The sequence below is a fragment of the Camellia sinensis genome, chromosome 2 (genome assembly GCF_055761805.1).
Source record: "Camellia sinensis isolate YWXY chromosome 2, ASM5576180v1, whole genome shotgun sequence".
In the NCBI taxonomy this organism is placed as follows: domain Eukaryota; kingdom Viridiplantae; phylum Streptophyta; class Magnoliopsida; order Ericales; family Theaceae; genus Camellia; species Camellia sinensis.
Window position 1 is genome coordinate 27,753,116 of NC_138962.1, and position 21,035 is coordinate 27,774,150.

General features: G+C 35.1%; 1 protein-coding gene across 6 annotated transcripts; it reads left to right on the forward strand.

The window, feature by feature from the left end:
* The first annotated feature begins 779 nt into the window (after positions 1 to 779).
* Positions 780 to 20,907, forward strand: LOC114267932 (transducin family protein / WD-40 repeat family protein). Of its 6 annotated transcripts, none has more exons than XR_014360728.1 (23): positions 780 to 1,106; positions 1,213 to 1,541; positions 3,438 to 3,541; positions 3,737 to 3,805; positions 5,086 to 5,146; positions 6,108 to 6,247; positions 8,669 to 8,858; positions 9,205 to 9,266; positions 9,633 to 9,721; positions 12,939 to 13,011; positions 13,101 to 13,160; positions 14,198 to 14,344; positions 14,453 to 14,491; positions 14,605 to 14,681; positions 14,944 to 15,030; positions 15,401 to 15,566; positions 16,593 to 16,670; positions 16,843 to 17,153; positions 18,233 to 18,309; positions 19,113 to 19,182; positions 19,373 to 19,438; positions 20,294 to 20,443; positions 20,559 to 20,907. XR_014360728.1 is itself a non-coding variant. In XM_082913979.1 (23 exons), the coding sequence occupies exons 1-22, from the start codon at positions 1,047 to 1,049 to the stop codon at positions 20,426 to 20,428; spliced, it is 2,319 nt and encodes a 772-aa protein (XP_082770105.1). In that variant the 5' UTR covers positions 780 to 1,046; the 3' UTR covers positions 20,429 to 20,443; positions 20,559 to 20,907. The 6 variants fall into 6 exon arrangements, 4 of the variants coding, with proteins under 4 accessions (XP_082770105.1, XP_082770108.1, XP_082770109.1 ...); XR_014360729.1 differs by having other exon boundaries at positions 14,644 to 14,681; XM_082913979.1 differs by having other exon boundaries at positions 17,014 to 17,153.
* Positions 20,908 to 21,035: the final 128 nt, after the last annotated feature.

Genomic DNA, 21,035 nt, shown 5'->3' on the forward strand with positions numbered 1-21,035 from the left:
AACCTTAAATTTTTTTTTTTATTTAAGACTTATAAATAAATAAGTTCAATAAACAAGACATAATGGTGAATAAGTTATTACGTTTGGTTTGATTTTTCAAAACCTATTTTTTTTAAAAAATTATTTATCTTTATTGAATTTTTTTTAAAAAAATTTATATTTTGGACAAAATTTTCAACTAATTAAAATATGAAAAAAATTAACTAAAAAACAAAAACAAACTCGTCTAAACACACAAATAGGTTTTGTTCGAATTTTATTATATTTTAAACATTTTTCCATATATTCGTTATTTTAAAAGCATATAGAATAGTTGTTTTTAGATTAAAAAAATTAACTAAAACCAAATAAAAACTTATTTTAAAAAAAAGCAAACCAAACAAAATTCCTCTCTATATTCTTTTTTTGAAATTTGAAAAAGAGTAATATTAAAGATTCAAAAAATTCTACCAAAGTTTCAAAATAAACTTTTGGGATCTCCAAGGTCTCCTTTGGTAAGTGTCCTTTTTAGCAAAAAAAGTTATTAAAAAAACTAAAAAACCAACAACTCATATTAAAAAGTCAAAAATTCTTTTTTCTTTTTATTTTTTGCATATCTTTTCGTAAAAAGTCAAAAAATTATCACAAACATATTAATTTATTTTTATATCATATTTTAGTTAAAAAGTCAAAAAAATAAAAAAATTACTAAAAAAAGCATGTTCCCAAACGAGACTTAAGCATATTTGTATCGCTACTCATTCGGTCCATCAGTATCGCTACTCATTCGGTCCATCAGTAGATTAGACTTGGGCCGAGCCTAATATAATGGGCCAGGTGATTCCGGGTTGTGGACTTTAGGAGAACCCAATTTATAAGTGGGTCAAGTGGGGTCCTTTGCGTGAACAACTTGGAGACCAAGCGATACCATCGCTGCTTTCTCGCCGATGACAAAAACGCACCCAAACCTCTCTCCTCCGGCCACTTCACTACTCTCTCTCTCTCTGTCTCTCTCTTAAAACCCTGTCTCTCTCCTATCTACTCTCTCTCTCGCTCTCTCTCTCTCCATGGATATCGACTTCACAGAGTATCGCTTGAGCCGTGAACTTCGAGGTCACGAAGATGACGTAAATCTCTCACCTCTCTCGCTCTTGCTTAATTCATTTGGTATTTTTGTTCATCAATGTCAATTTACCTAAAAATACAAGTCTTTACTTTGATGATCGTTGATAGGTTCGTGGTATATGCGTTTGTGGGAGTGTTGGGATTGCTACTTCGTCGAGAGACAGAACAGTTAGGTTTTGGTCATTAGATCCATCGAATGGAAACTTCACCACCTCGAAGTTACTTTTGGGGCATACTAGTTTTGTGGGACCACTGGCTTGGGTTCCACCGAATGAGGAGTTTCCAGAAGGTGGGATTGTGTCTGGTGGAAGGGACACTCTTGTTTTGGTTTGGGACTTGAGAACCGGTGAGGCAGCGCAGACTTTGAAGGCTCATCAATTGCAGGTCACTGGCATTGCGTTGGATGGCTCCGACATTGTGTCGGCATCTATGGATTGGTGAGTTTCGAGTTGTTTATAATCGCGGATTGCAGTGATATAATTCTTCATGATGGTGCTTGTGAATTATAATTACCTTACTAAGTGGGCAAGTTTGGCATGAATCTTTAAATTTTGTATTTGTTTCATATTTCAAGCCCTAACATCTACACACTGCTTTGAAACTCGGGTATCTTTCAAATTGTCAAATTTAACCATAATGTGGCACACTCGAGTTTCAAATTGTGTCGTCATCAGTTGATTGGATGATCGTGTATTGCGGTGATATAATTCTTTATGATGTTACTTGTGAATTATAATTACCTTACGAAGTGGACAAATTTTTCATGAGTCTTTAAATTTCCCTTCCCCAACACCTCCCCCCGCCCCCCCCCCCCCCCCCCCCCCCCCCACCACCACATTTCAAGCCCTAAAATTCACATGTTGCTATGGAACTCGAATGTCTTTCAATTTGTCAAATTCAACCATAATGTGGCACATGCATTGCTTGTTTGTTTGGTTTCTTGTAATAATTGCAATCGTAATTATGGGGTTCACTTGGGAGCTTAATAAAAGCTTTTTGGAGAAGATAACAAGTAGCATGAGGGGCATGCTAGTGTGCTTCTTGTTTCTCTGTCCGACATGTATTGGACACAAATATGCTGTGGACACATATAGATATGCATAGGACAAGCCATGTTGTGTTTCTAATTTTCGTTTTAAATTTTGCTTACACATGAAGGATACAGCTAGAACAATGTGTGTCCAATGCAGAAACACTCCTTGGACACAATTGGGGTTGTGTTGTAAATTTGAAAAGAAAATTCAATGAATGAAATATTAGAAATACGTGCGAGTGTGTAATAGAAATAGGTAAAAAATTGTGTCTTGTTTCCATATCCGTGTCCATGCTTTTTAGGGGACAATTATATAGTGTATTTAGGATGATGTTATACCATTTAGAATTTATTTTTCTCCATAATAATTAATAAATTTTTGAATAGCTCTCTCTAGGGTCCCTTCATAAGGCTATTTTGGTGGGGAACAATGCAGTAGATTGTCTTGAGAGGAGATTGACTAGGTGGAAAGGACAGTATCTGTCAAAACAAGGCAAGCTCACTCTATAAAAAGCACTTTATTGGGTCTTCCTATGTACTTTTTGTCAATCCATGTTATTCATGCTTATATAGTGAAGAGATTGAAAAATTTACAAAGGAATTTCTTATGGAGTAGTCTTGGTGAGTAGTTTAAGCATCAATCTCGTGAATTGAGAATAGGGTATGTAGGCCAATGAAGGAAGGATGCTTGGGCATTAGACTCTTTAGAGTGTTAATCTGGCCCTTCTTAGGAAGTGGCTGTGGAGATATGCTATTGAAGTGGGTAGCTTGTGAAGGGTATATTGTTTGTAATTTTGTATTTACCCCATTTTTGTTTTTTTGATGTATAGGGGTGCCGCCTCCTTGGCACCAATTAATACGATTCATACTTACTGTAAAATAAATAATTTTTTGGATAGGAATGTTACTTAAAGGAGATTGGAAGCAAATTTTTATAGATTAGATTGGACCCTACAAGCCCCATCCATCATTGCTGGAAATATGTGTGCATGTCATACATTTATGCCAAAAACTATTACAAGTCTGGTGTATAGGTGGCAGTATTTTCCATTTATGGAAATTGTAGAGAAACTTCATAAATTTTTTGAAACGTAATAAATTTCTTGGTCTCCTAAAATTATGAATTAATAGTGGATTGACCATAGGTTGCTCATTGTTGACTATTGCACGTGCAAACTTCCACGCTTCTTATTACTATTTTGCATTTATTTGTTTAATTCTTGATCTTGTTGGCCAATTTGCCTCTTTGAGAAAATGAATGATTTTTTTTTTTTAATCATTGGTGGCTTTATCATTGTAGTACATTAAGACGGTGGAGAAAAGGTCAACCCATTGAGTCTTGGGAGGCTCATAAGGCAGCCATTCAAGCTGTTATAAAGTTAGTTTCAGGCGAGCTTGTTACAGGTATAGTTAATTCAAATACTATGAGGCACGGCAATTTGGTGGTGTGACTGTGAAAGCATATTCCTCTTCTTCTCATATGCTCTTTCTTCTTATCTAGCCTTCAAGTTCCTAATTTTCTTTCTTAATCATTATCTCAACCATCAAATTGCTTTAGGTATAATTCGATTTTATTGACTGTGTTTTATGGTAATTTAGGTTCAAGTGACACAACTCTAAAGCTTTGGAAAGGAAGGACATGTGTGCATACTTTTGTTGGGCATACAGGTTTACTTTTGCCCCTCCTCTTTCTACATGACTATTGCTTTTTGATAATTTTGACACATTTTAATTTTTGATTTATCTTGCATTCTTATCTTTACCTTAGTAATTGTAGTGATTAGATGAGAAATCATTTTCATAATATTCAAGCTTCCTATAAAATGGAAGTGGCAAAATATTTTCAAAATGAATATTGTCTCTAAGTTCAATTACTACCACAAGTTTGAATATGATGTTACTTATTTTATTTTATTTTATTTTTTTTGGGGTTCTTAAACCTGAGTTTTTATCTCTTATTTTACTTTGGTTTATTTGTGTTGTTTTAGATGGATCATACTTATAGATTTTATTTGTTACGAAACGAGATCTTTATTATTAATACCACAAAGGTGGAGGAGACCTTTAATTATTAGGAAATCAAGGCTTGTAGCAACATAAACATTAGCTACGTGGAGATGTGCATAATGGTGGTGGTGGATGTTGAGTATAGAGGTGTGTAGAGCATGAAACATGCCATCCAAATGTGGGTTACGCGCCAAGTTGGAGCTTGGTCCATTGGGCATCTCTCTCCCTCTCTTAGACTAATTAAGGTGCAATCTTGTGGAAAGATTTGCCCTTCGGCTAAACCTTGGTTCTAGCCACCAAGTTAGAGAACCATAAGGCTTCGAGCAGGTTGTGACATGGCCTTGTGCTATGTTACATGGACCTGTGCTATGTTACATGGACTTGTGTATGATTATCGGCTGCAGTGCTTAAGTGTCAGACTTCCTAAACCCAAATCTTAGAATGTTGGGATATGTATCCAAAAATTGAGCATGAGTATGGGGACACATCTTACATATTTATGTATGTTACATATTATATAATTTTCGTAGATAAAATGTTATAAATTATTTACAAATGTACTTCAAATTAAATAGGAAAAATATGGAATTTATAACATTTTATATCTCTCATGCATTTTATTTGTATCTCTCATATGTGTGAGAAGTTAGAAATGTTTCTTTACTAGCAAATGTGAATGTCTTCTTCTTCTTCAAACCAAACTAAACCAAGCCTGAAGTCCCATAAAATGGGGTCGGCTGCATGAATCTTTCTTCTCCACTCGACTCTATAAAATTAGAAATGTTTTGTGTATCTTTAGAAATGTGCTACATCATCTACTATTCCTTTGCCTTGGCCTGCATCTGGTATTGCATAATATGCAGGTGTCTATCTTATTTTGCTTTTTTGAAGTAATATATGATCTTTTAATGAATAGCCATGTGCTTTTGACAACTGTGCAGACACTGTTAGAAGCTTGGCTGTGATGCCTGATTTGGGAATTCTCTCAGCATCTCATGATGGGTAAATATGTTGTTCCATTTCTTTTGGTGGTCTATACAATTCATTGCTTGCTCTCTGTGTGGGGTATGCTTTTGATGTGAGTTTGCATCAAGTGCCAGTCTTAGTGGGTTTAATTGCCGATGTAAAAATTAATTTCATAAAAAGTATATCATTATCATTTACTGAACTTGGTGGTGGTGGACTCTATGACTATCAGTTTGTGTTAAATGATGACCATTACAAGTAAACAAGGGGAATGGAAGTTCAAAGAAAATTAGGCGATGAAATGGGCTTTCACAGTGAATTTGAATCCATTGAAGGGCTGCTCTATTGCAGGATGTCAAGCTATGATCTTCTTACTACATCTTAATAGTTTTTGGTGGCTATTTATGTGAAGTGACCTTTAGTTGTTCCCTGTGCTCTACATTTCATTTGTTTGGAGGGAGGTTGACCTCTGACACTTTACCTTCCTTTTGGAATTTGTCAAGCATCAATGTATGATAATCTACTGATCAATGATCTGGATTTAATTTTTCTTGAAACAGGCGGATACGAAGGAATGTACTTATGCTTCCTATGGAAATTATGCATTAGAATTTTTACTGTAAATCTGCCTTATAATGTAAATTTTAATAGCCAATGCTTAGCTTTAGGATGACTTGCAACTAACTTCTTGACTGTTGAGTGGATGATTAATGATTTATTTTTTGATGCTTGCGTGATCGTAAGATAGGAACTAGTTACACAGGGTCTTTTATGGTGATTTAACTACTGCTTCCCCGTCATGGTGTTCTAATCAATTCTGATATCATAAAACATAAGCATGTTCAATTTTGCATGCTTTTTCGTTTATAGACTTGAGTAATTTGTACACTTTGCAATGCTCTTCCCCTATTCCTTGATTTAGTGTTCAGTGTTATTTTTACTTGGTTTTCACGTTCCAACTTATCTTTAATTTTGGGGTTTGGTTTTATTTTGACAGTTCCATCAGGTTATGGGCACTTACTGGTCAAGTTTTAATGGAGATGGTTGGTCACACTTCTATTGTCTATTCTGTCGATTCACATGTTTCTGGGCTTGTTGTCAGTGGCAGTGAGGATCGTTTTGTGAAGATATGGAAAGGTTTTTCTCTTTGGGATTTATATATGCTTTATCAAAATTCTTCTAGTTCTACTTGGAAAGTCTGTGTGCCTCATATTGCTATTTGCAGTTCTTGTTTGGTTGGTAATTTATTTTCCCTTGGCAAGTGTTTGTTCGGTATGTAAAATAGCTGAAATTTTCAACTAATGTTTTGCTTTTTAATTAGCATGCAGACCTAATTTTTGGTGGGTGCAGGCTTACTGTGGTTCATTAACATTTTGGGAGGTTCTTTTAACTTGGCTTGGTTTCCTGTTCCCCATAAACACCAATACTATATCAATCTGTAATATGTATTTTGACTTTGAGAAACCTGCACTGCTCGTCACAGTCATCATCAATTCAGCTTTGCTATCTAAAATTGATTGTTCATGATTATTGGCTTGGATTTGATATATTTTAAAAGGCTTCTAGGATAGAAGAAATTTTGTTCAAGAGAAATGATGTCTGAGAATTTATGCATGGAGATGTTTCTATGTATGAGGGGTAATAGTGGCATTGTTTATTGTCAATTAATTAGCATTAAACCAGTGGTAGTACTAGGAAACTGTATTACTGTCATTTCAAGTTAGTATGTAGTGATAAACCTCTCTCGTTTTCTATCTTCCTCGGTTGCTAGGGTTTCAGACTTCACCTTCAGAGACATTGTACTTTTTGATTGGGTTTATTTGTTTGACATATCGATCAAGTTAGGATGAAGTGATGAACGAATTATATTTGTGTATAACAATGGCACTATTACTATTGTTATTTAATCATGAGTAATATTAGGCAATTGCATTTCACCTATTGAGTTGATGTTAATGGCCAAGTGGAAAGTGAGAAGGTGAAAGAGTTACATTCCCATTTTGGCATTGGCATTATTCTTAAACTCTCAAGCGAGGTGGAAAACAAAAAGAGGAGTAATGTGAAAATTATGATCCTTTTATCTTATTAGGTAATGCACTATTATTATTTTCTATTACTAAAACAGTGAAAATTAGGAACATATTTTCACTATGCAACAAAATTGTCACTACTAGTCAGTCTACACTGTCCTGAAATTTTTGTCCACTTTTGCTTGGGTGATTTTAAAAGGTCAGAATGCTTTTGTGGAAAGAAGGCATATTCTAGAGGCTGTGTTAGTGGCCAATTAGGTGGTGGACTTGAGACTGAAAGTCGGAGAGTGGGGCTTTTCTTATGAGTTGGACATAGAAAAATCTTATGATCACATTTGCTGGGACTTTCTTTGTCCTGCAGTGCAGGAGATGGGCAATGGCTGATGGAAAAGTTGGACGTGATCTTGTGTCTTCTGTCAACTTTTCTATTTTAGAGAATGGAGTTCCAAAAGGTCCTTTTGCGTGCTCTAAGGCCTTGTGACTAGGGAATCCCCTCTTTCCTTTCCTTTGTATTATAGGGATGCGCAAGGATGCTTGGAGAAGGTTTATAAATGAATTCATAGTTCAGAATAGGGGTGGCCTATCGATTCATGTGTCTATTTTTTTCGCTGCTGATGCTATTATTTATTGTGAAGTGACAAGGAGTACTAAAAAATTCTAATTTATTTGACTTATCACAAGCTTTTTGCGTGACATACCTAATTTTTTTAGTTTTTTGTTGGACACAAATGCAACTTCTTATTTGGCATATTTTATAAACTTGAAGAGAATTGACAAATATAAACTTCTTTAGATTTGCCAGTTTCATGAAGAAGTAACATCTACGTGCATAAGTAGGTACCAAGGGCATGTGGTGTGCAGACTAGTGTATCTATATGTATATATTAATATATGTAATAGATGTGTGTGTATGTGGGCATGAGATTACTACAATTAGGAATTAGCCTGAGGGTAAATGAAATTAGGCTTAAGGTTATAATTGGAGTTTAAAGTACACAGGGCATAGCAGGTGTTGTAGCAAGTGAAGGGTTAAAGGTAGACTGACCACATAACATATGTGTGTGTGTGTGTAGAATGAGCTCATGTTATAATTGTAAAGAAGTCAAAAGATGATGACATAATGGCGGGCAAATTTGAGGTAGCTGTTATATAGTTATTCCTTCAAAAGGTTCGGATAGAATGAAAAGCAATTTTTTGGTGAAGAATAAGACTCATAAGGAGGTAGCAGTTCCCTCATTTTTGTATTATAGTTGTACACTTCTTCTGCAGTAGATGGAGTACCTGAAACTATGTTTTTTATTATTATATTGATCGCTGGTTACGAGAATTAAGTTTATAACCACAAATTTATTTGAAGTGAGCAGCTCCTTTCATCTTTTAATATAGTAATACTTCGAAAACGAAAACTGTGTTTGAAATAATCACTGGTTACTAGTATTAGTGTTATGTTTTTCTTTTCTCATTTTAAATCTTCAGATTTATTAATTGAATGTTGTTTTTTTACCTGAGAAATGGTTTTGTGTTGCAGATGGAGTTTGTGTCCAAAGTATAGAGCATCCTGGTTGTGTTTGGGATGTCAAATTCTTGGAGAATGGTGATATTGTGACTGCATGTTCTGATGGTGTTGTGCGTATTTGGACAATACATCAGGATAAGATTGCTAACTCGTCCGAGCTTGAATCCTTTGCTTCTCAACTTTCTTATTACAAGTGTAGCAGGTAGAACATTGATCAATTGCTTATATAAAGAGCGTCAAACTAATTATCTGTTGTAACATAGGCTCTATGCATGTTGCCATTAAACACTTATTGAAAACTAAATCATCATCCTTGGGTAGTAGTTACCTTATATTTCGGGTTATCTTTATTTTTTCTTTCTTTCAAATTCATTTTTTTAATACCTGGATGTTCATTGTGTTATGGTTTTTGAGTTACTCTATAGTCTGAGTGATGTGGTATATAGCGTTTTTATTGCTAGTAAACCACGAAAACAGTTCGATGGCAGGGCCTCTATAACTTGTAAGCTTTGACTAATATATGTGTTGTATCCTGTTGTTTGTACTAGGAAGAGGGTTGGAGGATTGAAATTGGAAGAATTACCAGGGCTAGAGGCTTTGCAGGTTCCAGGTTCGATCCTACTTATGTGCATAGCAAGAAACATTTCATTAATTTTATAACAGTTCTGTTGTCTAAGAACATTCTGATGTTTGATAGATGATGCCACAGTAGTTGGGTGGACATATATTTTGTGTGGAGGAAGACTAGTTTCTTTGATTTGAACTGTATTTGTAAATTTTGTATCAAATTTGCGTTGTATTTATATTGATTTGTTATTACTCGTATGTCAATAGAAAACAGTTGATGAAACACAGAACATATAATTTGACAGATGCTAACCGTTCCCATAATTTGAGGATGTTTGGTGGTCAAAGAGGTTGTAGAAAAGCTGTTTTACATATAAATAATAATAAATTTTGATGGTCTGTTGATCAGGAACAAGAGATGGCCAGACAAAGGTTGTAAGAGAAGGGGACAATGGTGTAGCATATTCATGGAATATGAAGGAGCAGCAGTGGGATAAGGTATTTCCTTCATTTTATTATCTTTTCAGCCCTTCGTCTCATGGTTAATTTTTTTACGCCTTCTCCACCAATTGTTTAAACTTTTTTATGCATTGTTGTATTATTTTTTTTTAATATTTGGGCTTTGAAATAATCTTTTGCTGCTCTATAAAGGTCACATGCAGTGTTTTGATGGGACATTTTTTACACCCAGTTTAGATGAAAATGACCGGATTGTGATGTGATGAATGAGGTGTTGATATATTGTAATGGATGGGTATTAAGGCTGAAGTTATTGTTTTTAAACCTGCCTGATTTATTACTGTTTTTTTTAATCTCCTTTTGCAGTATTTCTGACCTTTTTTTCTGCCTTGGGTTTGTGGTATTATACTTATTTGACCATGTAATTAGCAGGAAAATTTGAGCCTGCTGATGCATTATGTGCAATATAATGAGTGGCTTCTAGTAGCAACTAATGTAGTTGCCATTGGTCCTTCTCCATTGAATGGCTAATTTTTGATCCATCGCCGTTGATTTGTGTGTGTAATGAGTATGATGTGCCATGTTTGGCAATATTAGTAACAAGTTGTTCATGCCCAGGGCTGTAAAATGAATCAACCTAGCTTTCATTTGGCTTGGTGTAGACAAGGATCATATCGTTGATGAGGGAAGTGGGTATAACATGCCAGGTGATGGGGGAGTTCTGGGAAACGAACTGGTGAGGGGTGAGGCAGTCCCTGTGACCAGAGAGTGACAGTTGAGAGAGAAAGTATAGTATATATCCCAAGTCCTTCGAAGTTTTCCCTTGGGAATGCGGTTACTGTGCTGTAGTGTAAAAGTATAGTAAAAATAACATTTCCATTTACTTTTCTTTCCTTATTATTTCATATTATGATCTAGCCTTATAGAGCTCAGTTACGAATGCTGATTTTGTCATCCACTAGTGCATTTATTTGTGGACAGGCCAAATGATTGAACTTTTCAAGAAATGGTTAACACCCTCAAAATTCTTTTTGTCTAACACTAGCCCTCATATAGTTCCGTTGCAAAGGACATGTTTTGGTTTGTGGCTAGAAAGATTTTAGAAAGGAAAGGGACAAGCGATGATTTGGACATTTGGTGATGTGCAATCATAGACTTACCAGAGGCTGACCAAAAAAAAAAATCCGACTTACAAAAGAAGTTGGAATTTAGAATTTTGAGGAAGTACATAACTAATGAGAGTAAGTGTTGTGAGATCACTTGGGAACTGCATAATTGGAATTATATGCCTTTAAAAGGCCATGAATAAGAGTTTTTGAAAGTTTTTCTTTTTCTTTTCTCTAGTTATATAGATATGCCTTGTAACAAAAGTGAAACTAATGCTAGCAAAGTTTTTTTTGAAAACATATACTTGTTGATTAGTTTTGATGTGCATGAGAGGGAAGGAATTGTGAGGGATCTAGACTCTCCATTCTTTTTCTTGACTAGGTCACTTAGTAAGACCATTGTTCTCTCTTGATGTTTCATTTGAACTATATTTTTGTTTTCTGAAACATGAAAGGAAAATGAAGTGATACTTCCCGCTCTCGCGCTTTTCTTCTTGGGAAGAAAGCAGAGCCTCCTGACCTAAACAGGAAGTCAAATGCTCTTTGAAGTAGTATTCTGGTGTAAGATTACGTGAAACCATGCTGGATGTACTTTTCTAGTGTGAGGTTATGCAATCTCATCTATCCGCAGGGGCTCCTGACCTAAACAGGAAGTCAAATGCTCTTTGAAGTAGTATTCTGGTGTAAGATTACACGAAACCATACTGGATGTACCTTTCTAGTGTGAGGTTATGCAATCTCATCAGATCTATGAAACATGAGTACGAGTACTGGTACGATACGGGTACGTCAATACGGTAAAATCTAAAAAAAAGTAGAGTATGGGTACGGCTTGGTATGCTTGTAAAAAAATATTTATTTTTAATTTAAAGTAATGCAAAAATTAATTAAATGGTTTAATTTGTTAAGATCCAACCTATAATTAACATTTATTAATGTCAAAAGTAAAAATATAAATCAAAATTAAATGTCAATATATTAAATAACTTACAAACCACAATTTAATTTTAAAATCATGCCAAGCATAAAACTAAAAATAAAAAAGAAGTCTAGTAAACGGAGTTTTATCTCTGTAGTAGAAGAAAATATTGTTTCAACTGAGGTATGGTACGGTACGGCTTGAGTGTATACTAAGTACGTCTCGGTACGTCAAAAATAAGAAGAAATAATTTGGATACGTGTTTCGTGTACCTGATACATATGCAGAGTACCATACGCGGTACCATATGCCGGTAAGTACCCGGTACGGGTACGACATGTTTTTCGAAGTACCCATGCTTCATAGCATCAGATAGATGTACTTTGAAACTATTTCACTGGATACTATTTAAAAGTTTAATTTACGCTCGCACAGAGATCTTGCACTTGTATGAGTTTACTAATGTCCTAATTCAATGGCTCCGTTTGGCGTAACTGTTAAAACAGCTTATAGATTATAGCTTAACAGATTATAGATTATGACTTTAATCAGAAGTTGTTAATCTGTTTGGTGTAGCTGTTGGATTATAGATTTAAGTTGCTGAGTAGTGTTTGTTAAATAAGCTATGAAATAGCTTTTTCAATTAATTTTTATTTTTTGTTTGTCTACATTTCTCATAAAAAATAATAATAATAATCTATAGTCCATTTGAGTCTTTTTCTATTTTTAAAAAAATAAAAAATAAAAAAATTTAAGAGTGTAACCATAAATTAACATGTCCACAGCAGAAGCTGATAATCAGAAGCAAGGGGTGAGCAGCTTCTCAGAATCAGCTTTTTTGAGTTAAAATAAGCTGTTAGAATCAAAAGCTGTTTGAAATAAGTTTAACCAAACAATCCAAAATAATTTTTTCAAAGCTAAAAGCCATAAGTTGGCTCTGAAAAGCTGAAACAAACACCCCCAATATCTTCATCAACTAAACTTGAGTTCTGTTTGTTCCTTGGTTGTATATGCATTTTGTGGGATTATTTTTTGGTATGTCATTTTCTGTTATTAATGTCTATTTGAGATTTTACACTGGTATTTGCCTAGTTGGCTTAGATATCTAGTTTTAATGTGGCTAAGTCACTTAGTTCTTTACATATGATCTGATTCTGTTCCCAATTTATTGTTTGTGGCCTTTCCTTTTAATGTAGAAATGTTTATACCCAGTATTACTCGTTTAATTTAGATTGGTGAAGTCGTTGATGGACCTGATGATAGCATGAAGCGTCCTGTTCTTGATGGGGTCGAATATGATTACGGTTAGGCTTTTAATCTGATTTGCCCTTTCATGCATGCATCTTTTTTTCTTCTCATTTTTGTCATGACAATTTTGATGCTTTTTCCTCAGTATTCGATGTTGATATTGGAGATGGCGAGCCTACTCGTAAATTGCCCTATAATCGATCAGGTAAGTTAATGCTTCTTAGGTTTTTGTTATGCATCAGAGGTATAATGTAAAGGCTAAAGCTATTGTGTCATTTATTTCCTAATTTACTTGGTGGATGCTGATTGTTTTGTCTTTGTTGGAACATGTTCTGGTAACTTTATAGAACTGTGCATGAATCCATATCTAAGGAGCCATTACTTGGTGTAGTGTTAAAAGATTAATTCCCAGGAAAAAAATGTTAGAAGATTGGGTTGTTCACTTCAGTCTGAAATGCTGGTTCAAGCCTGAGGGCCCCACCTTGCAAATAATACCAAGGTTCAGGCTCCAGTCCACAACTTCACCAGCCTGCATTGATACAACTAGTACTTGAACATGACCTTTATGTAGATTTATATATCATGGTCAAACTTAGTGACAGAATGCTGAGAAATAGAGAGGGGTTGTGAAATGGGTTTGAGGTTTAATGGATCTCGATTGATTTGATGAAAAGCATCCAGACATAATTCATGTAGATCAATGGAAAGGTGCAATGAGTTGGGTTTGAGATAGAGAGTTACGGTTTGGTGGGGAGGGTTGCTGTCTTAATGTTGGGAAGTCTCTCAAGGGTGAAGCAGTTTAGTGGCAGAGGCAATAAGGTGTGGTGATGAAGAGGTGGAAAAGCAATGTGTTGAAGGAGCAACAGGAAAGGTGGGGATTGGAGTTGGAGGTGTGAGTGTAACTAAATGAATTTGGAGAGAGTAGCTATGTTTTAACTGATTTTGTAATAGGAACTGTGATTTATATGGCATAACATGTTTACCATAATCCTATTTTATTTATGTCCATTTGGTTGTGGCCTTCCAACTCTCTCAATTTTTTAGTGTTGATGGTCGTACATAGGAAGTAGCTTACCCACATATGGAAGCAGTTATCTTTTTGCATATAATATGTGCTCTTGTAAGATGTTCTGAATATCTTATTTTATGCTTGACGTCCTAGTCATTTTACTTTTACTTTAAACAAATTATGTATGTATTGTTAACCCCAAAGTGATTGAATAATTGGTGAGCTACTTCCAGATAATCCATATGATACTGCTGATAAGTGGCTTTTAAAGGAGAATCTTCCTCTTTCCTATCGTCAACAAATTGTGGAGTTCATACTCCAAAATACAGGACAAAGAGATTTCGCTCTTGATTCATCATTTCGTGATCCTTATACTGGTTGTAAGTATCATGTCATATTCGATGCTTTATGGCCATTGGAGTTGTCTGACAAGGTTCCCAAATTGCTTCATTTTCATGTAACAAATGCTTTTTGTTGTCACATTTCAGCTAGTGCATACGTACCAGGAGGACCATCCAACATGCACGGTATGTTTTCCCCCTTTTTGAGAAGAAAAGTACTACTTCGTCATAGTTTCCATGTTGATTACAGCTTCTCATCTTGTTCAACTTTCTACATGATTTCCCATACGAGACCGCAGCTTACTCTAATATTGTTGACATTTTGCTTAAAATAACAGCTACCTCAGCAAAACCTACTTTCAAGCATATTCCCAAGGTATGCACCTTTAGGTTTTATTTTTTATTCCTAATACATGCCTTTTTCATATCCTGTCAGATTGTTTCAAATTCAAATGCACTCTTTGAAATTGCATGGCTATGTAAATTGGGGCATTTTGTTTGAGGCCAAAAAGAAAAGGGGAAAATCATGAACAAATCATGTTAACTTTTATATCAGCATATAAAAAGGTATTCCTAGTATTCTGCAACCCACTTCCCTCTGATCCTAAAGTTGCTACGCCCTTTATTCTTGCTTCCAGAAAGGAATGCTTGTCTTTGATGTGGCTCAGTTTGATGGGATTCTCAAAAAGATTTCAGAGTTCAACAATGCTCTGCAGTCTGACCTGGTGGGTTTATTTCCCCTTCAAGTACTAATATGTTTTTGATATTTTTGCCTTTTTGTTGGTTCACTTCTATTTAGTTCTTCCCGCCCCTTCCCCCTTTTTGGGACCATCATGTGTTGATTCCCTCCTTGCTTACTAATCCCATGGTGATTGCTTCTCTTCTTCTGCAGTGTTCTGAATTCCCATGTTTATTATTGTCACTAGATTTGCTTAATCTGAATCCTTTTTAATCTAAACTTCAATTAGACTAATGGTTTTTTTTGGTGACTGACTCTTTATTATTATTATTGTATTTACTATATTAAAAATGTTTGGTTTGGAACACTCATTTTTTAGTTTCTTAAGTGACGGATCTGTTGAAAATCTTCTGAAGGACAAAAAAAGTTTGTCGCTGACTGAGCTTGAGGTTTCAAGATTGGATGCTATTGTTAAAATTCTGAAGGACACATCACATTATCACAGCAGTAGATTTTCAGACGTTGACATCATTTTGTTGCTGAAATTGTTAAAATCCTGGCCACTAGCAATGATGTTTCCAGGTGAGCTTGCATAACTTTAAATGCTTTTAGTGTGTGGTTCATTTTTTTTTATCTGCCTGTGATAGTCCTCAGTTTCATTGTGTTAGGGATGCAATGTTCTAAGTAGTTGGGATAAAGGTTTTTTGAGTTGAGTTAGGGATTCAGTGATGAAGACAGTTGTAGGTTACTAATCACCTCTGGCTTTTGAGAAGCCTTGTAGACCAAACTAAATGTTTCAGTTACTTGGGTGTTATGAATGGGTCACTGCAAATTGTAGAAGTTTATTAAATCAGAGGTGGCAATATTATGGAGTACTCTATCTGGGTTTGCATCCTCTTCGGGAAATCCTTGCATAGAAGGTGCACACAGTTGACTTAAATGGGAACATGGAGTTTGTTAATAGTATCAGATGTGCGATTGCAAAGGTCAGCTTTGAATCCAAATCTCAGGCTGCTCTGAATTTGGAGGTTGGTGATTTGTGCGCAGACTAGCTAGTCAGAGAGGTGGTTGGTTCCCCATGGGCCTCTGTGCATTGCAGCAGACTATGGCTTCAGTTTCACCCTTTCTAATAGTAGACTTGCCGGGTGTTGCTTGACCTTGGTTAGGATTTAGTTTCTTGGGTGTTGTCCCTGCTATGCATCAGAAGAGGGAAAACAATGAAGAAAAGATTAAACCAAATCCAGCCATTCACCCAGGAGGAGCTCCAACCAAGAACGCTCATAGCACAATTTTTTCTTGATTTTTAAATAAGAAGTTCCTGTTGTTTCTGAATTTTAAATAATTTATTCTGTTTCTGAGTCCTTTCATAGCCACTAAATTATCCAGATCACTTGGTTTTGTAGATACAAATTGGTTGAAATCCAATTATCATTTATTTGTAGAAAATTGTGCTTAAGATTTGTGATAAATGAACTAATTAAGCACTCATTCTGTTCTCATAAGCTAGTGATTGGAATACAATTGATTCTTATATTCTTTCTTATTGTTTAGTAGGCTGAAGATTTAATTTCACCCATGGGGTTGATTTCTTATATTCTGTATGTGCAGTTATTGATATCTTGAGGATGATCATTCTGCACCCAGACGGGGCTACTAGACTACTCAAGCATGTTGATGATAAAAATGGTATCTGATTTAGAAATGTACTTTGTATTTCACTTTTGTTTATGACAATGGTTGTAATGGACCTGCTCATGTAAGGACTCCAACATGCCATTTTTGTCAATTCGTATATATGCAACTATCCTGTAATTGTTCAATCTTGATTCTGATGGAATTTAAGCTGGAGCTTGATCAGGCCAGATGATTCCAGAACTGGGCCTTAAGCTGGTTGGGTTGAAGAACATGCCCTTAACATATGCTTACACTTTTGCAATGCATTTGGAATAGGGTGGTGGATGCCTTTTTACCTGTGGTATGTTTTTTTTTTTTTTTCAAGTTTGGCATTTACCAAAGACTTTTCTCTAAGCAGATGTGCTAATGGAGATGGTTAAGAATGTTACTACAAGTCCTGCACTTCCAGCAAATCTTTTGACCAGCACTCGTGCTGTGACTAACCTCTTCAAGACTTCATGCTACTATCAGTGGTTGCTAAAGCATCGTAGTGAGGTTAGCATGTTTGGCACTGCAACATAGAAACTTATCTGAATTGGTTTGTGGGTCAACATTAGAGATTCTTATTTCTTGAGAAGAGTGAACCTTTGTCATTCAAAGTATTGATTCCATTAATATATCTGGATTATGGGGTGTTCCTTGGAAACTCAATCCGGGTGCCTTTTTTTCTGCCAACCAGTGGCCTAGTCTGGTTGTAGCCATTTGTGTTGGTGCATGTTTTTTTTAAAAAAAAAAAAAGAAAATACAAGATTGTACTATGACAAATTGCAGAAAGTATAGGTAGCCATTTTTGTTGATGATTGAATGGATTAGTGGATATAATTTGTCTAACAAGTCCATTCACACTAGGTAAACTTTTGAGGGAACGGGTCTCCAGGTCAGTGATTGAGAAAATTTTCCAGGGAAAAAATAGAGCATAATTTTATGAGCCTCTCGTGTTATGCAGACTTGGCAGTTAAACTGCAGTACTTGTGTCATATATCTTATAGATCATTATTATCTTCAGAATATTGGAGATCTTTTCCTAATTGACCCTTTCAATAACTGTGTTGTTATCTGTTTATGCAACCATGCCCATTTTCTGACACTATGGTTTTTCCATTTATCTTTGGGTTCTTGTAGTTCTGACAGTTGATATCCAGGCACATGCACCTGTGATTCATATCCTAGGCCATGTAGCATGGAGTCTTTCACTCGAATGATGATCACTAGATTTTTTTGCTTTTCTTGCTGTTCTTTCCAATATTTGCTTTGTGTTTGGAATTAACTTCTGATATCAACTTAGTTACCAGTTTCATTATGCAATCTACCTTTTTTCTCTTCTTTTTTTTTTTTTTGTACCTCAAAGGTAGTTGTATTAAGCACTTTCAGCCTCTGAACTCTTGTATGCTTTTATACTAGTTTTTTTTTATTATTATTGCATTTCTTTCTAAATGTGCTTTTATTTTTTATTTTTATTGATCTTATAGAGCACATTTTGTCCCTGGATTTTCTTATTCATTTATACTAGTTTTTCTATCGTATGTATTTAATATGTGCTGATTTTTTATATTTATTGTTTACTGATCTTGTAGATTCTTGATGCATTTTCAAGTTGTTGTTCATCTTCAAATAAGAATGTGCAAGTGTCTTATGCTACTTTGATCCTCAAGTAAGTGGTCTCCGAACTGGTTAGACAAATTAGCTGTGACTTGGGAGTAAGTGGTCTCCTAACTGGTTAGTCATTGCCATCACCACCTTTGACTTGGGAGGACATTTTTGTTAGTGAAAACAAAGTTTTGACTCTGAACTTAGATTGAGTGCCTGTTTTAACTGTTGTGATGAATGCCAGTTGCATGCTCAGATCATATGATAGATATTGCTCTACCCTCTGCACTCTACGCATATGTTCAATTAAAAGTTTCCTTCGTTTATCTATGATTAGCTATAGATTGAGAAATTTGTACTTCACAAGTATCTTATATATACATATATATATATATATATATTGTGGATAAGTACATATGTATTTCATTCATAAAAAAGGCACCGAGGAGGTGCCGCCCATATACAAAACCAAATGGAAAAGGCGCGTTCAACCTATAAGAAAGACAAAAGCCCTATATAAGTAACTCTGGAAAGACTACAAAATTCAAAAATTGGTCAAAGGATAATTCAAGAAATATACATTTAAGCATAAAAGAGAGAACATCATTTTCTCATCCATACGACTAACGAATTACTATGAAAATGGGGCAAACTTTTATTTGAATTAATTTTTTTTTAAGGGAATTCATTGTAATTATTTCAAATTTGTGGGGCTCCACATTTTCTTCCAAATCTCAAGGGAGGTTATTGTAATCTACCCTTGTGCTTGGTCAAATTTGGCATATACTTCAGTTTTTCTTTAGTAGTTGGAGACATGTTTCCTTTTCCCGCCTTTGATTCTTGAGCTGTCATTTGTGGGCATTACAGTTATGCTGTGCTGTTGATTGAAAATAAGGACCAAGAAGGCCAATCCCAAGTTCTGTCAGCAGCTCTTGAGGTAGGTCTTTACTTTCATGCAGTTGTTAAATTAAAATTTTAAATGAAAGCATTAGGCAGTATCACGCCCAGTCAACCAAGTTGTTGTGGTGGGTTTTATTCACTTTCAATTGAAGTTTTCAAAAATTGGAATGATTGAATTTATTGTTCATAAAGTTTATGATATATGTATATATATCTTTTTTGGACAGATTGCTGAAGAGGAAAACCTTGAAGTTGACCCAAAATTCCGTGCTTTAGTTGCCATTGGATCGCTGGTATCTTTTAATTACTGATTTTTTGTTATGCTACCATAGTAATTGCCACTTAAGGGTGGGATAATGGATTTAGGTAGGGATATGGAAAGGGAAAAGAAAAGATAAGAGCAATGTGAATGAAATATAAGCTAATTTTTTTCCCCATTTCTCTAGCCTTCTCTTTCCTTTTTTGAATCCATGATCCAAACATAGCATAAGAGAATAAGTTTTGGTCATCTGTTAGATTTCTCATATGCATTTTTTATTTTTTTTGTTGAACTGTCTCATACGCATGTTCATTTGTCATTTCTGTGAATTTATGTGCAAAAGAATTGTTCTCATAAGAATGTCCTCTTACATTCCTTTCTATTTCTATAGGAGATGGGTGTTCTTTGTTGCACATGGTCAGGCCATCTTAGTCATAGGTCCTTAATTTTTATTTTTTAAATATATGTATTTTTCAAGATTGTTTCTCCACACTTTGTTCAAAGAAAATTTTCTTTCAAAACAACTGATTTTCTGGAAACTATTTTACACTGTTTTCGTGTAAAACTGAAGCTCACTGGAATGTGGAACCCATTTGAAAAGGATTCTGTTTCAATGTTCTGTTTGTTTTCCTTATTTCCGAAGAGAGAGAGAGAGAGAGAGAGAGAGAGAGAGAGAGAGAGAACTGAAAATGAATTCCAAAATGACCTTTGTGTGGATTTTTTAAGCTGGATTTATTATTTTTTAGCTATTGTCTGGAACATGATTTGATTGTCCTGCTAGTTTGATCGGAGTGGCAGTTGTTTAATTCAATATGAGGGTTTTTATATATATATATATCAAATTCACTATTTTAGTAAACAATGTCATTGATGTGTTCTCTATGTACAGATGCTTGAGGGCCTGGTCCGAAAAATAGCAGTGGACTTTGATGTTGAGAACATTGCCAAAACAGCAAAAGCTTTTAAAGACACCAAGATTGCAGAAGTTGGAGCTGACATTGAATTGATAATAAAGCAGAGCTGACTTTGTTCATCCCTGGTAACTGATCATTTTGTTTGAGCCATCCCCATTATCCCTCTCCAGGTAGTTCAGATATAAAGCATTATTGAAAAGAAGAAATAACGTGTTTTTCAATTTCTTTGGATTACAAAAGGAGAGAGATCAGGTACCAAGCAGAATTCATCAGGACATGGTGCCGTAGGGAGCTGATAACCAAGCAAGGTGCAGTCTAGATGTATACAAGGAACACAACCACCTGATTGTGGAAATTCTGTGCTGTGAAATCAACATTCAGGTTTTTTTTTTTTCTTTCCTATTTTTAGAAAAAAAAATTCAAATATTCTTGTGATTTTAAGAAACAATGAATTTGTGGTTTAAAGTAGCAGGAATTTTTGCTGACTACCTTGCTTGTGTTGATAGAAAGCAATTTGTATACTGATGGGAATTCTCTGAAATTGTTATTTTTCCGAGTGATATGCACAAACTACACCATATTACATTTATATGGGAATAACACTTGTCAATTTAGGACTGCCCTTTTGCCTGTTTGAAGGCCCTTCTTGTGATTTTTATGTTTTGGTATTGTTTTCTCTGTTTTTGCTTTGTGTTTTTTTTGGGAAAAAAATTTAGA

Coding starts and splice junctions, on each gene's coding strand:
- LOC114267932 (XM_082913979.1), top strand. CDS start 1,047: ATGGATATCGACTTCACAGAGTATCGCTTGAGCCGTGAACTTCGAGGT. Junction 13,012..13,100: donor TGGGGTCGAATATGATTACG/GTTAGGCTTTTA, acceptor CTTTTTCCTCAG/TATTCGATGTTGATATTGGA. Junction 16,671..17,013: donor GCATGTTGATGATAAAAATG/GTATCTGATTTA, acceptor CTTTTCTCTAAG/CAGATGTGCTAATGGAGATG.